Source organism: Pristiophorus japonicus, chromosome 6 (genome assembly GCF_044704955.1).
Source record: "Pristiophorus japonicus isolate sPriJap1 chromosome 6, sPriJap1.hap1, whole genome shotgun sequence".
NCBI classification, from domain to species: Eukaryota; Metazoa; Chordata; class Chondrichthyes; family Pristiophoridae; genus Pristiophorus; species Pristiophorus japonicus.
Genome location: NC_091982.1, coordinates 32,816,201 through 32,834,060, shown reverse-complemented (window position 1 = coordinate 32,834,060; position 17,860 = coordinate 32,816,201). Strand labels below are relative to the sequence as shown.

At 42.4% G+C, this 17,860-nt stretch overlaps 1 protein-coding gene across 11 annotated transcripts in view; it reads left to right on the top strand.

Moving 5' to 3' along the window:
• LOC139265606 (zinc finger MYM-type protein 3-like) overlaps positions 1–17,860 on the top strand; it is a 133,990-nt gene that overhangs the window by 53,342 nt on the left and 62,788 nt on the right. For all 11 annotated transcript variants that reach the window (XM_070882736.1, XM_070882738.1, XM_070882732.1 and 8 more), the window contains 6 exons: positions 4,761–4,834; positions 4,951–5,017; positions 5,976–6,297; positions 8,840–9,008; positions 11,700–11,912; positions 17,365–17,515. In XM_070882736.1, the coding sequence (XP_070738837.1) occupies positions 4,761–4,834; positions 4,951–5,017; positions 5,976–6,297; positions 8,840–9,008; positions 11,700–11,912; positions 17,365–17,515 (996 nt within the window). The remainder of the gene's footprint in view (positions 1–4,760; positions 4,835–4,950; positions 5,018–5,975; positions 6,298–8,839; positions 9,009–11,699; positions 11,913–17,364; positions 17,516–17,860) is intronic.

Sequence of the window (17,860 nt, the reverse complement as noted above, 5' to 3'; positions counted from 1 at the left end):
GGGTGGGGGGGGGGGGGGGAAGGGAAGGGAAGTCATTACATTCTACAATGAATACTTAGTTATACTTATACAAATATTCTCCAAATAAATCCAACCTGAATAAACATTTATAAGCAAAGAAAAGATTAAATAAACCATCTTCCTACCTGTGTGAAAGTGCTTCAGGCAGGCCTTTCAGGCAGCGGTTTCCCGACGGTGGGGGGGTGGGTGGGGGGGGAAAAGAGAGAAGAGAGAGGCAGGGGAAGGCTGCAGGAAGCCTCATTGCTTCAGGCAGCCGTTCCCGACGGGCCCGACTGACGGCGGGGTGGGGTGGTGGAGGGTGGAGGCAGGGGAAGGCTGCAGGAAGTCTCATTGCTTGAGGCAGCTGTTCCCGACGGCAGGGGCGGGGAAGCAGGGGAAGGCTGCTGCAGGAAGCCGTTCCCGACGGGCCCGACCGACGGCGGGGAGAAAGCTGGAAGAAGCCTCAGTGCTGATCATGGAAGGGCAATGTGGTTTTATAAAAAAAATTTAAAAATTGAACAGCTGCAAAGAATTTGAATAGTCTCAAACAAGTGCATGTGTCCCGTTTATCACAGTCTATCTTTAATTACAGAATGCATTCCCTCACCCTCGCACACAAATATCAAGAAAATTAAAATACAAGCCTTTGCAAGGGTTCAATAAACAAATTTTCACTTTTTCTGCAGCACTTTTAAAAATGGCCGAGTGCCAATGTTTTCTTCACACTGCGCGAGCGCTCCAACGCGCACGCGCAGGGTTGCCGGCATGAAAAAAACTCATTTAAATTGTACCCGCCCCCTCCTACTTACAAAATCGGCGCGAGTGGTAGGCTCCGCCCCCTGGGCACCGCACCAAGCAGACATCGAGCTGCAAAGCGCTCGAGAATGGCGCGTTTTTTTTCAGGCGCCGTTTTCGGCGCGAAAAACGGGCGCCCAGCTCGGAGGGGTGCCTGTTTTGCCACGTGTGGAAACTTGGGGCCAAAGATTCTACATCCACTTACTCTGTTGGTCTGGGTATGGTGTGTGGCCCAGTGAAATCAGTAGCAGTAAACAAGGACTCAATATCAAACAACTGAGAAGCCAACCCAGAAAGCTTTGCAACACCTGCATTATTTGATGTCTGACAACGTAAGATTTCAGTTGCTGACTGAAGAGGAAATGTTGTAATTCTTCACAACAATGAAAGTGCTCAAAAGGAACGAGGCGCACACAAAGTTTGCAGTGCTGTCGTATTTCCTGGAGACTGCTTTGAAAGACACCAGAAAAATCTGGTACTGAGCCGAAACCTCAAACAAAAACACATTTCAAATTCCTGCTGTCCAAGAATTTGAAAACAGACAGCAATCTGATCCCAGCTCTTTGAAAGATGTCTCTCCTTCGATTGAATAATATTAAATACCGGGTGGAAGAAGAGTACAATCAGATGATGAGGAATTCACCCAAGTTAACTTTTCTTTTATGGTCAATTTTTAAGTTATTTTCTCCCCACATCCTCTTTGTTGAGTGACTCCACAGGACACACTCTTTCACAGAGCAGTAGGTGGTGCCCTGCTCCCTGGCCTCCATAATGCTGTTTGGTCAGCAGCTTGTTGTAGATTTGTATCAACAACCAGTTGTTGTACAGTATTTATCTTCAATGTAGTTAAATGTCCCAAGGCGCTTCACAAGGGTGTTGTATGACATAAAATTGATACTGAGCCATATAAGAAATTAGGGCAGATGACCAAAAACTTGGTCAAAGTGGTAGGTTTTAAGGAACGCATCAAAGAAGGCTAGAGAGGCAGAGGGGTTTAAGGATGGAGTTCCAGAGCTTGGGGCCTAGCAGCTGAAGGCACAGCCACTGGTAGTTGTGCGATTATAATCAGGGATGCTTAAGAAGGCAGAATTTGAGGAGCACAGATATTTCGGGGCGGGGGTTTGGGGTTGCGCGGCAGATTAGAGGCCATGGAGGGAATTGAAAACCAGGATGAGAATTTTGAAATCGAGGCATTGCTTAACCGGGAGCCAATATAGGTCAGCGAGCACGGGTGATGGGTGAACTGGACTTGGTGTGGGTTAGGACATGGTCAGTTGAATTTTGGATCACCAAGTTTACCTAGCGTAGAATGGGAGGCCAGCCAGGAGTGCGTTGGGATAGTCAAGTCAAGAGGTAACACAGGCATGGCTGATGGTTTCATTATTAAGATGGCTTCGGGATTATTTTTACCCCCTCTATGGGCAAAGCATCTATCTTTTGATTGAGATCTCATGGAAGAACATAGGAGCAGGAGGAGGCCATACGGTCCCTCGAGCCTGCTCTGCCATTCAATTAGATCATGGCTGATAAGGAACTGAGGCTGTGACTCGCATCATTTTTTAATCCTGCAAAATATATTCTTAAAAGGACAAGACTTTAACGTTGTGCTCACCAAGGTAGCAGAATTTAGTGTCACAACCGGGCATTTCTGAGGTTGACACTACCAAGCAGGTCAGAGGCTGGGCAATCTGAAGCAAGTGGCTCATCTTCTGTCTCCTAAAAGCCCCTCTACCTACCTACAAGGCACAAGTCAGGAGTGTGATGTAATACTCTCCACTTTTCTGCATTGACGCAGCTCAGCACCATCCAGGACAAAGCAGCCGCTTGATCGGCACCCTGTCCACCAGCTTAAAAATCCATTCGCCGCAAAGGTGGCTTTGGCAGCGCCTGGCAAACCCATGACCTCCACCACCTAGAAGAACAAGGGCTGGGAACACCATCAGCTCCAAGTTTCCCGTCAAGTCATGCCCTCTCAACTTGGCCATGTATCTGAGTTACTTTATTGTCACTGGGTCAAAATCCTGGAGCTCCCTACCTAACAGCAATGTGGGACGGCAGTGATTCAAGAAGAAGGTGGCACAGCACCACCGTTTCCAGGGCAACTAGGGATGGGCAATAACTGCTGGCTTTGGCTGCGATGCACATAATCATAATTAAATATATCAGAAGACCCTTGCTGCTAGCAGAGGATGACACATTCATTCTATCTGCCTGGATTGGATTTGAACCTGGTTTCCAAAGATGAGAGCCCCGACATTTACCGTCTACAACCACCCAAAGGTGAGCCTATATAAAAGGGGTGCACAATGTTCCCTTTAATTTTTCTTTTGAGTGTACGGCCCATTCAAAATACCATGCATGCACGGTTTTCCCCCCATGTAAGAGCAGATGAGCTGGCTGCGTGGCAACTAGAGTGCTGCTCGGCTGTACAGCTTATAGGGAGCATTGGTGGTGCAGTATAGCTGGATCATCCAGTCGGTGCCATAGTGACTGGATGTAGATTTGCCCTACAGTTCCACACACAGCAACTTGTCGGTCTCTGCAAATAGTGTGTGAGGAACACAAAGCAGAAGCTAGTTCTCCCTCACAAGGTTTATGAAAAATGGAGCTTGGGGTGTGGAAAGAGCCCTACCCAGGTCAGTTGCATGCTGCTTATATTGCCTGACTCAAGAAAGCTATTTACAGAAGCCTGCAAATAGGCCCTGCTGGAAAGAATGTGTAGCCCAGGACAGATCCAGCAAAGTGAAGCAAATATGGGTGGAGTAAATGGGGAAAGAATACAGACAAATTATAATGTGCTAAATTAATATTTAAAGTACAAATCAGCTTGTAACCCCCTCGGCTCAAAATGGCTGGGCTGTTAATAGCGCTGTTCGAGCTGTAAACTGGAAATGCGAGTAGTGTGACGCAATCTGAATGTGTTCACTGATTCAATATGTGATATTGAATCAGTGCACCAGACCTCTGACATTGCAGAAGTGTTTGAGAAAGCCTTTTGTAAACTTAATCTAGAAAACATTGTTAATGCGTGTATTACTTGCATTTGTATAATTTTAATGTAAAAAAAAATCTTAAAAGTGCTTCATAGATAAGCAAATGGACGTTGGGTAGTAATGGAAGAGTTGGGAGAGGTAATTTAAAACTGGTTGAAAGGATAGGTATTCTGGAGGCTTTGAAGCAAGGTGAGATATGGTGAGGTTAGAAGAGTTGAGATGGAGTTCCAGAGAGTTGGAAGCTTTGCTGACGGAGGAGGAGGATGCGCAGGAGGTTGGATTCGTGGCTAGAAGGCATGGCATTGAATGTAAGGCTGCAGGAAATTGCATTGCTTTGGAAGTGGTTTGGCCATGGAGGGATTTGTAGATAGAGATTTGGAGTTTGAATTGAATGTGTTTGGAGGATGGGGAGTGGAAGACCAGGACGATGTGTGCAGCACAGAGTGCAGGCTGCAGAGTTTTGGGTGAATTGTAGTTTCTGGAGAGTTGCACTCAAAAGGCCGGCCAAGTGGGCAATGAAGACACATGTCAATACAATACTGTTCTGAGGTTGGGTTGAGGCACATTGGAGTAATCTGGATAAAGCCATATTCTGCACATAATCATGCTGCAAGTGTTTAGTAGTGTGTTTCTGAAATGGAAAACTGTCCATTCTGATCACTTTTTGTGCATACATTTATAATTTTTGTATTAAATTTAATATAAAATAAATTAATTAAACTTGCCAAGGACAGATGTATTGAAAGTTAAAATGAAAGGGAATAGTTCATTACCTACGGTCCCTTTTGTGAAATATTTCTGCGCGTTTTCTAGTTTCTGAACTCTTAATCAATTTCACTGGATGGAATCCGAACCAGAGCTCTGGCCATTTCTACCGGCCCCTTTGCCATCACACTGAACTATCATGGGCGCATGTCCCCAGTTCTATGCTGCAAGGTTGTAAACCTAATATTTTTGTTTCTGCTTCATCAGTTAAAGTGGACAAATCGTCATCCTGTGGAACTGATGCAGCTAGTAAAGATACTGAAAAAACGGATAATGATACGGTATTTGTGTTTTATTTTCTTCTTTCCTCACCCTCACTCTGCAGTTAAAACATTTCCTACCTATTCAGTAACCATGCGTGGTAATAATGACACAAGATGCTGTGATTATGTTGCAGGAAAGTAAGGAAGGAGCCCCGAAGTCCCCCAAAACAGAGAATTGTTCATCCTCCAACAAAACAAAAGGTAAGAGAAGTAAACTTGTGTTTTTGTATTGCTCCATTTGTAAAGAACATATGCGGGATACACAGTTAAGGAAATTGGGATCAGAGAGGCCAATGACCTGGTGGAAGATGTATATTTTTAAGGAGGTGTTTGAAGATAGCAAGAGGGGCAGTAAACCAATGTGGTTCCAGAAGAGAATTGGAAAAGTTTAAGTATTAATGACTGGAAGATTAGCCTCTTGTGTACTTGAGGGAGTGGAGGACGAACAGTTATCTTGAATCCGTGGCACGGCTACTATATAGGGCTTGAGAAGCTTACCCATAAGTTGAAAATGGAGACTAGGATCTTAAAAATTGATCTCTTACAGCATCGGGAGCTACTGGAGTTGGGCAGGATGGACATGCAGTACGGGAGAGTAATCAGTCTGCAGTTATGAATTAGTTGAATTATGTGAGACAAAAGAGGCCTGTTATAAGAGCATTTGATGAGTTGACCCTTGAAACGATGATGGCATGGATGTGGAATGGGAAAATTAAGCATTGCTCCAGAGATAGTCTTGTCAGTAATGCAGATGAGGGTATAAAGTTTAGCTCTGTCAAACACACTGCAGTTTGTTTATCCTAAATGAGAAGCCAGGGAGTCTATTTGAATTGTTACTGGTGGAATGTAGGTGTTGGTAAGAAACAAGTGAGATTTAGGTGTCCATTGTCGGTCAGATACTCCTGTTGAGCACTTCGAAAGAAGGATTGCCTGTACAAAGTAGATACAAGAAAACAAGGTGCAAGGTTGCATATCTGTAATAGCCAGGCTGATTTTTTTTAAATGGTAGAAAATTGGGTGGTTTGTTATGGGGGGGGTGATTCTCCCTGCCTACATTTCCTCTGCTCTGCCCAAGTTGTCTTGTGCACCCAAATGCTGTAAGAGGAAATGTTTTGTGCTGTATTTTAAATTTTTTGTTTTGCTTTCTTTCATCCTTCAGTAAAGGATAATTCCACCACGACAACTAATATTAAGGAGGAAGACTATGTTTCACGGCGGCCAAGGCGTACCACCAGATTGTCTCTACAAGCAGCTCAAGCCCAGGCTCAAGCTCAAGCCGAAGCCCAAACCCAATCTCCTCGTTCACAAAGGTCTTCACGATCCCTGGTAAAAGTAACGTGTGCTAACTGCAAAAAGCCCCTGCAAAAGGGACAAACTGCATACCAGAGAAAAGGGGCGCCTCAGCTCTTCTGCTCCTCCACATGCCTCACAACCTATTCTCAGAAACCATCGTCTACCAAGATATGCACGTTCTGCAACAAGTAATCATTTTCTACTCTTTTTGCATAAATGTTGACATAAGCATACAAGGGTCAGACTTGCAAGCAAGTGTAGATTTTTTTTTTTTCTAACCATTCTTAACATCATCCTTAGACTCCGATGATTGATTTGTACTACAGTCTATTTTCATCTTTGGCCCCAAAAGTAAACTGTAAGGAGGAAGAAACTTTGACTGGTTTCATCTCCCATAGTCAAGGGATTCTGAAATTGGCTAATTTAGCACAAATGGGATCAGATTTGGAGATATCAGCCTTCTGGCCAGTGTGGCTCAGCACCACACCAAGTGGAAGCTAAAATACTAATGGAAAGGCATACAGGAAAATTCAAAATATTTAATCTGAATACTGAATCTGAATTGTAACTTCCTGCAATGTTTTGGAAGAAGGAAGGTACTTGTGCAGTCCTAGTTTATTGTGCTACTAATTCACACCTATGTAAATGAGAAGGCCAATGTATGGTCTCTTTCTGGAAGTTTGAACATTCCTAAAAAGATCTCTCAAATCTAGCACAGCACCATTGTCTGACTTGGACCATCTATCTTGACTTTTTTATGCAAAAGTGTCATGTCAAGTGGATGTCAAAAAATCTTGATAGTCTATCCAGACTCCGAAAAACCCTTAAATTTCACATAAAAGGCTGTTACACAAGCTTGAGGCAATAAGTAACCCAAGTAAAAACTGGAAGTGACTAAAGAATTGGCTGAGTGAGAGGAAGCAGCAGATACTAGTTAGTGGAGTGATGTTGAGCTGGGCAGGTGTACTCGGTGGGTCCTAAATGGCCCGGATTCAGAAGGTCAATGTGAGCTGGTCAAGTTAACAGATGATACTAAACTGAGGGGGAGTCAGAGTGGAATCTGATTTCGCTACCAATAAATTACAGAAGGTCCTGGCCACTATTTACAATAGTCAGAATTATGTGACTGATTAAATTCCATTAGATAAGTGCAAGGTCTAGCACATTGGAAGATAAAAATGGGGAATGTGATGAAAATTGTTAAACTAGGGAGAGACTGAAAGTGATAGTTGATGCTGCACTGACCATGTCTAGTCACTGTAGAGCAGCAGCTAACAAAGAAAACACAGTGACCACATTGATCGGGTTTAAGTCTAAGGCTACCATGATGAAGTTGTACAGTGCTCTGAGCAGGATGTACCTTAAACGTTGCATTGTTTTAGTCAAGCCCTGCAGAAATGGGTGATGAGATTAACCCCTAGTGTTGGAGTATTGAGGACTCATCAGCCATGAAATGATAATCTCTAGTTATATTAGCCCTGTCTTTATCATAAAGCTCCATTTAAATTTCAGTTGGGGTTTTATCTCTCTATCCATGGAACTCTTTTTCATTCTGTGTTTGCCCGATAGGAATATATTTATTTTATATTCTATCAATTTTCTATTTGAAGATTTCCCACTGCTGATCTGTTGACCTTGCTATCTTTTCTGTTCAATTACTTTGGGCCAAATTCTTTCTCATCTTGCCGAACTGTGCTTTTCCAGTCCAGTGTCCTTATTATTTTTATTTTCCTTTTCCAATCTTGTATGGAACCTAACCATATTGGTGCCAATTGTTCCCCTACATTTGCTTCAGTTTTTTTGTTATACTTCATTTCCGATAGATAAATTAATGAATGCTTTTCCTGTTGCATGAGAAACAAACTAGGATGCAGTCCTGAATGCAGCCGTAAAAAAAATTACCCACTTTGACTACATGCATGACCTTTATTCCAGTTCATTGTGGGGCAGTTAAAACCATCCAATATTATTGCCCTGTAGTTCTTGCATATCTCTGAACTTGTCAGCAGATCTCTTCTAACTCAAGGGGACCTGTAATTGCATACTGAAAATTGTATTAAACTTGGTTGATATGGATTTTGCCTTAATGCAACTCACAGGACCTTCTTGAGTTCTTATGCTGTGATAGAATTCTCTGCTAACACTACCACCTCCCCCCCCACTCCCCCCTCCCCCCCCCCCACTCCCCCCTTCTCTATCAATCCTGAAAATGTTATAACCAGGAATATTAATTCTTGTTCCTGTCCAAATCTATAATGTCTCAATTATAGCGAATATGTCATCTCTCCACGGCCATTAATCTATCCAATTTTGTTTTGAATGCTTTGTGTATTCACATAAATATCATTCAATCTTGACCCCAATATTTGTAATTTTCATCCTTATTATGTTTCATAGTTTTCTAGCTTGATATTCATTGCCCCATCTACAGCAGTGTTTTTTAAAATCGCATTAGCTTCTTTCTCTCTTTGGTATAATAATTTTGTGCTATGTTTCAGCCAAGCCTTCAGCTTCTATTCCAACAATTTTATTAATCGGGCTTTCACTCTCAAGTCTGAAACCTGGACTTTTCCAACCCAATAACAACATGATCTCTGATCTACTGTAGTCCTCTTGCAGTCTTTGTCAATTAATTATGTTTCTCTTTCTCCTCTTTCTTCCCTCCTCCCGCCCTCAAAAATAAAATAGAATGTTTTGTTTTAGAATGCACTGTTCTGTTTTTTTCCCCAGGGATATTTTGAATACAAAGGAATTGGTTGTGGCACAGGCTGGATCAAGTCAGTCCTTCCAGGAATTCTGCAATGCTACTTGTCTATCACTTTATGAGGCCAAGCTGCTTAAACCAGCTTCATCATCAGATGATTCCTCAAGATGCAGTATCTGCAATAAAAAAGGAAAGGTGAGAGTCACCAGGTGGAAATTGTGCAAATGTGTTTTTTTTCAATAATATTTCTGGTTCTTGAGGTCACAGCACATGAGCAGATTCTTAGTTCTTTTAAAATACAAATATTTTATTTCTACCATCTCTCCCTTAAGTTACACATCCTAATTTCTAATGAATGTGGAGAATTAATTTTCTGACGAGGAATCTTCAGAAGGAAGTGGTGTTGATTAAGGTTCCTTTGCATTTGTGCAGGCATGTATACTAATATTTTCAAGCATGCAAGTGGACTCTCAACAGTAGCCGAGCTGAAGAAATGTTACTTTTCTACAGCAGAGACTCTTACTTCAATTTCTCCTTCCAGTTTATTGCATATAAATCCCTGGAATCCTGAGTAGGCAAGGTGCTACAATTGACCTGGGCATACTGAGTGTGGAGGGATATCCAAGGTTCCCCTTTGATGGTTACCCACTAGTGATTAAACCCGAGATATTGTAATGCATATGACTTTATACCAGCTGTTGCCCTTAGTATTGGGCTATGATGTGAATGTTGTTCACGGTCCAGTAGCCTGTTGACACTTGCCGTCTAGGCTGATGAGTAAGGGATGCAAGACTGCTGGTACCTGTGTAATACTATCCCAGCCAAAATTGTATGTTCGGGAGAACATTTTTGGAGGCAAAATACAATGTGAAGCTGCGTGTAACATGCCACCACCATGGTATTAAGTTCCTGTTGGTGATAATCTTTGCTGAGCAGCGCCACCTGCAGGAACTAGGTTTTCTGTACATGTATTATTATGCAAGGATGCTGAACTGGGCTGGGAATCAAAACTTTCTCATTATGGCTGTATTCTCCTGGCCTCTCCCTGCCCCACCCCCTTCCCACCCATTCCTCCTCCTCCTCTTCTGTGCCTCCATTCTACAGATTGGATGCATGCTAAATGTTGGTGCGTATGTTTGCTTCATTCAACACTGCAGAAGGCAGTGTACAATACTACTGTCCCCCACTCCCAAAGTCATTGTTATGGTTTTGGGTTTTGCACATTATGCCTGGATTCAGAATCATTGACCACTCATAAATTGGTCTCTTATGGTTTGGCGCATTCCTGTACCTGCCTGATAGTTGGCTTAGTAATGGTGAGACTCAAGATTGAACAAAATAAGTTACCACTGCACCCCTGCTTACTGGATTATACAACATACTGCCACTTGATTCTGCTCTCTTCAGTCGGCAGATTGAATTCACTTGGGGGTTCAAGTTATAAATCTCAGGCAATGTATTTAAATATAAATGGAGCAGGTAAATGAACAACATTCAGTGAAAATTTTTACTTACAGAAGTGTACAGACTTTGTGAAATCTCTCAAAAATATCAAAAACGATGAAAACTCTTCTCCCAGAGCACAATGAACCTTAAACAGATGTTCACTTCTTGCATGGCAAAACACTACTACTGAGTCACAGATTTAGCACATGCCCTCTTACTGACTTCAGAGGCAAATCATGTACAGAAGTATCATTCCAAATTCCTTTTAAAATTGTACTGAAACATTCCTATTCACAAAACCTGCATTTTCCTTAATTATATCAGATGGTTTGCCATCCTGTGTCATTTATAAAATACATTTATACCCCAGCTTGATCATTAGAACTTAACACTTCGTCCATGCAGTTATGAAAGAAAGGCGGCGAGACTTGGATTTATATAGTGCCTTTCACGACGGGCGTCTGGATGTCTCAAAAGTGTTTTACAACGAATTAAGTACTTTTGAAGTGTAGTCACTGTTGTAATGTGGCAGCCAATTTGTACACAAGCTCTCACAAACAGCAATTGGATTAAGACCAGATAACCTGTTTTGGTGATGTTGGTTGAGGGATAAATATTGGACACCAGGATTTCCCTGCTCCTCTTTGAATACAGTCATGGGGTCTTTAACGTCCACCTGAGCAGGCAGATGCCTTTGGCTTAACAAAAATCAAGCCCCAAACTCATTAATTGACTTGCTTGCAGTAATGTATGCACCTGTGAGTATGCTCGCAGGTTTGTAGAGCTGTTGCATTGTGAGTGGCTTTGCCAATCACGTGATGTTCACAAGACTTAATAAAACCCCAGTCAGTTGGGTCTAGGTCATCCATGATGAGGTATGCAGTTGTGAGCCTAGTGGGTGAACTGGTAATGTGTAGTGTGATTGTTAAACCTTTGTTAATAAACCAACTAGTTCTTCCTATCAATATGTTGCTATGAATTCTTAAGCAAAGAACCCATGAAGCAAATACATTACACCTGCCACAATGTTAATGCAACTTGAACCATTATGAGCCTGCTGCTTGATTGTTCCCACCCAATCTAGTAAATTTAAGCTCATCAATGACAATTTTGTTCTCGCTTGTTACCATTATTGGTAACGCTGGTGGAAGAGGGAGGGGTGTGTGTTGCCGCAATGCAGCATGTTTGGATGCCTGTCATTTGAGTTCTTCTGCATTGCCAGTACTTGTGATTCTCGAGGCAAATTCCTCTTTGGAATCTTGAGTTAATGCCAGAGTAGTCCCGGATGAATTGGCAATGCAGAGGCCCTGAGGCACGTGAATGACGCTTGCTGCTAGAGACTGCAGGTAATGAAGAGGTGGGTTACAACTGTTTCCCTCCCCCAAGTTGTATTACATATTCACATCATGTTGCATAAAACTGTTGTACTATTCCTTCTAGATTCTCCATGAAGTCAGTAATGGAAATGTGGTCCATCGGCTGTGCAGCAATGCCTGTTTCAGCAAGTTCAGAGCAAGTAATGGCCTGAAGACCAACTGTTGTGATAACTGCGGGGTTTATTTTTACAACCGAGGGTTTATGCTTCAGTACCTGTATCATGAAGGGCAACAAAGGAGGTTCTGCAACACAGGCTGTTTGAATATGTACAAAAAGGTAAATTTATTTCTTTATTTTTCTCCACTCCCCACATCCCTCATTTTTTTTAAAACAATGTATTTTCCTGTGTCTCTTTCTGTACCAAATTCTTTTTCTCACTTGGGCAGCAGGCAGGCAAGTGACTGCTCCCAGGCTTCAATGGAGGTCAGCAACCAACAACTTGGCGTTGCAGAAGGGAAGACTTGCATTTATGTAGTACTTTTTCATATGAACGTTTCAAAACATTTCACACAGTAAGTTACTTTTGGGCTGAACAAAATCCCACAAACGCAATGAATTAAATTCCCAGTTAATCTGTTTTGGTGGTGTTGCTTAAGACGGGAAGCCAAGACATCATGAAATTCCTGCTCTTCAAATACTACAACAGAAACCTGAATGATAGATGGCATCTCAGTTTATGATCCCATCCAAAGCACTCTGATACAGCGCTGTTGTGTTAGCTTAGGTTATGCACTCAAGTGTTGATGTTGGGCTTGAGCCCACAACATTTTAACCCATGCTGACTCTTGAACATTCTGGGCACAACTTGTCCAGATTTTGTTTGTCTTCCACTCCTCCCTTACTGAGCTAATGTAACTGGTAGAAGTGTCACCTGTAATAATGGAAAAAGAAAAACCAGTCAACGTTTGAAAAGAGAAAAAGTAAGCATCTATAATTTAGATTATAGGATTTTAGTAAAGATTAATGGTGGGCATTACCACAAGGTTGTAAATTACAATAAAACTTCACCCTATCAAATTATTAAAACCACGACCAATCAGCAACTGCACTGCTGGCTGGTGGTGCTGTTGTATATTGAGCCCTTGGTATCAGGTGGTGGGCACTGTCTTGAATACTTGCAGCCTTTTCCCCTCAGCATAAATTAGTAAGTTTTATTTCCATTTGTGGTGACATCCCAATCATGCAAATGTTTTGACAGGAAGCAGAGGCACCAAAAAACAAGAGTGGGGTTCAAACATCCTGTGGTTTTTAAGTGTGTCTTTTATTTCTGGGGTTTGATTGCAATTTGTTCAAATACTTTGTCTTGATCTCTTTTGGAGGAGAGTCAATTTCACACAAATGTGGCCAGAGTGCTGTGGGTTTTTTCACCTCCATTAGCATAAAACTGACTCTTAACTTGTTGCAAGAACCTGTCATTGTGCATAAGATGGTGTGTGCAAAAATGTTTAGGCCAGTATGCTTTGAACCTAGTGAAATTGTGCATGGCTTGCAAGGGTCGGTGCCCCACTGTCTTTTCACTTGGCTGCATATTAATGTGATCAGGTTGCACTAGTTTATCTTGACTGAATTTAAAAAAAAAAAAATTCTTAACCCCCTAATCCTGACACCAAATAATCACCACTACTCTGCCATTCTACTTTGCTGCAGTCCTCGGCTTGAATCTCCCCTGAATAAGTGCAGGGCTTGCCCTCTGCTTGTCATTTTTCCAAAGGGCCCATCGAGGCACTAATGAGAATGCTTTCCAAGCAGCAATCCCAATTACCTGATCCTCTTCTCTCGCTAACCTTATCCATCCAGTGTAACTGCTGAGGGCTAAGCTTATCTATCCACCTGCCACTGCCCACTTTGACTCGACACAATGTCAGGTTCCACATGTAAGCTGATGGCCCTCAGCTTCTCCTTCACCACCTTTTGACCCCTCCACTGGCTCGTGTGTTGTCAGACTGCTTGTCCAACATCCAGTTCTGGATGAGCTGTAATTTCCTCCACTTAAACATTGAGCAGACCGAAGCCATTATATTCGGGCCCTGCTGTAAACTCTGTTCCCTCGCCACCGATTCCAACTGCCTCAGGCTGAACTAGACTGTTGTAACCTCGGCCTCCTATTTGAACCCAGCTCCTGAGCTCCAGAACCTTTCAACCTCTCCATCACAAAGACTGCTTATTTCCACCTCCACAATATTGCCCGTCTCCACAATATTGCCCGTCTCCATCCCTGCCTCAGCCCATCTGCTGTGATACCCTCATCTGTGCTTTTGTCACCTCCAGACAGTGCACTCCTTAGTTGGCCATCAATGCTCCATCCTCCATAAACTTAAGCTTATCCAAAACTCTTGTGTCTGTATCTTAACTCACACCAAGTCTATTTCACTCATCACCCCATGGTCCCGGTGCACCATTGCCTTGATTTTAAAATTCTAATCCTCCTATTCAAATCCCTTCATGGCAATGCCCCTCTCCCTATTTCTTTAACCTCCTGCAGCCCAACAACTCCGTGCACCCCCCCCGCGCCAAAAAAAGCAACATATCTCCACTGACGCTACTGTTGTGCATTGACGTCCTCCCTTCATCCTATTGTGGTTGGCCATGCCTTCAGTCATTTAGGCTCCTATAGAATTTTCTCCCTAAACCTTTCTGCCTACTCTTCTTTCAGACTCTCCTTAAAACCTACTTCTCTGACCAATTGTTTAGTCACCCTTCCTAATATTTCCTCTTTTGGCTCGGTGTGCACTTTTTTTCCTTGCACCTCTATGAAGTGCCTTGGAATGTGATTCTTTGTTGAAGTCACCATATAAATGCACATTGGTAATTTATATTCTTCTTTTCTGTGTCTATAGAAGCCATGATTTAGTGTCGATATTGCAATTCTGTATGTAAAAGCTATTTAAAAGGGTAAATAAAATATTTTCTTGCTTTGGGTCTCCCTGTGCCATGCATTGAATCCAGTTAAGATGGTAAGCAGGCAATCTGTCGCCAGGTCACCTCAAATGCCATTTTGACATTGACTACTAGCAGCTGAGTGAGAATAGTCTGATTTATTTTTCCCTCTGGCATTTGCCTCTGGTGTAGATTCCATAAGATTGCATGGGATAATCGACACAAACAGGCCATTCGGCCCAACCTGTCCATGCCAGCATTTATGTTCCACTCGAGCCTCCTCCTGTCTTTCTTCTAAATCTATCAGCATAACTCTCTATTCCCTTCTCCCTCATATACTTGTCTAGCCTCCCCTTAAATGCATCTATACTATTTGTTTCAACCATTCCCTGTCATAGCGAGTTCCAAATTCTCACCACCTTCTGGGTAAAGAAGTTTCTTCTGAATTCCCTATTTGGTTTCTTGTATTGACGGCCTCTAGTTTTCCTCTTCCCCACAAGTGGAAACACACTCTCTGTGTATTCTATCAAAACCTTTCATAATTTTTAAGACCTCGATTAGGCCACCCCTCGGTCTTTTTTCAAGAGAAAAGAGACCCAGCCTGTTCATCCTTTCCTAATATGTATACTTTTGCATTTCTGGTATCATCCTTGTGAATCTTCTCTGCACCCTCTCCAGTGCCTCTATCCTTTTAATAATATGGCGATCAGAACTACATACAGTAGTGTGGTCAGCCGCAGCCCGACTGTTGCCTAGTATAGAGGCAATCACATCACTAACAGCAATTATCAAGACACAGTTATGGACCTCCCATCCTGCAACTGGATGCCACACTTTTTTTTGTACACTGTTGGTTAAGATTATGGCCTCAATCCCAGTCGAGGTCTTCCCGTGGGCAAAAGTCTGGAAAAAGGGAAAAAAGATGCGCACTTACCTGTTGCTGCTGCGCCCGTTCGAACTTCCGAGCCTGAGGCCTCTCGTGACTGCGCGTCACAGCGCGTGCACATCGGGATGTGCGCAGGCCGGGAGCTGTAGACACATGGTTCTGAGCAGCCAATCAGATGTAGTATATTCTTAGTCATAGTAATAGGAGTTCCCTAAGTCCGGAACCCCTATTACTATGAATGAGAAACCGCCCCCCGTTCCCAAACACCCAAAACACAATTAAAAAAAAAAAGGAAATACACTACATATTTAAGATTCATTTAAATTAAAGTTCTTCTTTTTAAAAAAAAAGTTGGGAATATTTAAAAAAAAAAAAAAATGTTTTTTAATTATGCCTTAAAATAAACTTATTGTAGTGGGGAAGGTTTTTAACAATGTGTTTTTATAACTAATTTAAAATGTTTTTGTTTATTTTTAAACACTTGTGCCTGTAAAAGTAGGTTGCTTTTTCAGGTGCAAGATTTTTGAGGACATTTTCTGGGCAAGATATGTGTAAATATCGGAAATATTGCCCTGCAAGTGTCCTTGCTTCCCTGATCTGCGGATGATCTGTCAAGCCAGAAACTTGACAGGTCGGAAAAGCCGGTTTTCAGCGCATGCGCATTGTGCGCTGAAAACCGGCTTTTCCGATGCCTTCCTGGGTCCGTAGAAACTTCGTATGGACCCGGGACATCGGAATTTCAGCCCCGTGTCTTCAATACAGTATAAATTCTTCCAGGCAGATTTATTTTGCTTATTTTTTCACTTTGTCTCCTGAAGGCACTTATTTTTCAATTGTAATGCTAATTAGGAGTGGCGGGTGGGGGGAGAAGAAGGGGATCATAGAATAAGAACATAAGAAAATAAGAATTAGGAACAGGAGTAGGCTATCTAGCCCCTCGGGACTGCTCCGCCATTCAACAAGATCATGGCTGATCTGGCCGTGGACTCAGCTCCACTTATCCGCCCGCTCCCCATAACCCTTAATTACCTTATTGGTTAAAAATCTATCTATCTGTGATTTGAATACATTCAATGAGCTAGCCTCAACTGCTTCCTTAGGCAGAGAATTCCACAGATTCGCAACCCTCTGGGAGAAGAAATTCCTTCTCGACTCGGGTTTTAAATTGGCTCCCCCGTATTTTGAGGCTGTGCCCCAAGTTCTAGTCTCCCCGACCAGTGGAAACAACCTCTCTGCCTCTATCCCTTTCATTATTTTTAATTTTCTATAAGATCACCCCTCATCCTTCTGAACTCCAACGAGTAAAGACCCAGTCTACTCAATCATAGAAACATAGAAAATAGGTGCAGGAGCAGGCCATTCAGCCCTTCTAGCCTGCACCGCCATTCAATGAGTTCATGGCTGAACATGAAACTTCAGTACCCACTTCCTGCTTTCACGCCATACCCCTTGATCCCCCGAGTAGTAAGGACTTCATCTAACTCCCTTTTGAATCTATCATCATAAGGTAACCCCATCATCTCTGGAATCAGTCTCGTGAATCGATCCAGCGCAGAAGGTAGCCATTCTGCCCATCATGCCTGTGCAGGCTCTTTGAGGTATCCAATTAGTCCCACTCCCCTACCCTTTTCCCATAGCCTTTTGAAAATGATTATTGAATCTGCTTCCATCCCAATCCTGTCCATGCTCGACATCCACATTTTACAACAGAATAGTAACACAAGCGCTCTCTCCTTTACAATTGTAGCCTAGAGTTGTGCTTGTCAACTGCAGTGTGCCTACTTTTTAGTACCAGGTTAGGCACAGCTTTAAATGAACCACTGGGGGACCAGAACATTTATTTTTATGCAGTTGTATAACAAAGTAACAAAGTAATATTGACATATATCCCAATTCATTGTTATGTAATTATTTGTGAATAGCCAATTATTTGACATCAATTTTTTTTTTCTCTCCTTCCCTCAGAAAAACACTAAAGTGCTTCCTTGTGCTTGGTGCAAAACTTTGGGTAAGAACTTCGACATGATAGCAAATGTGGATACCACTGGGAAGATGGGCTTCTTCTGTTCACTGTGTTGCATCACTTCGTATAAAGTAAAACAGTCTGGAACAATAGGTACTGCAGCTTATTTTTTTTTCTGCCTTGTGTGTTTTACATGTTGATTTGAGGAAAGATGTTGCTTTTAAATGAAACATTTTTCTTGGTATCCAATGTTGTCTTGAGTATTTTAGGATGCAATGTCCACTGTGAAAGGACACACAGCTCTTTTTACTGAGGCAATGGCTGGATGAAGATCACTGATAAAAGAACAGTAGTTAATGTGATGTGGAGGCTGTTGGTCTTGGAAGGAGTGGGCAGATTTTAGACAGGAAGACCAAGATCAAAATCCTCAGCCCCAAGTTTGGGAGAGATGCATCAAAAATGTATTGAGGCGTCTTTCACCTATGATGAAGGCATTGA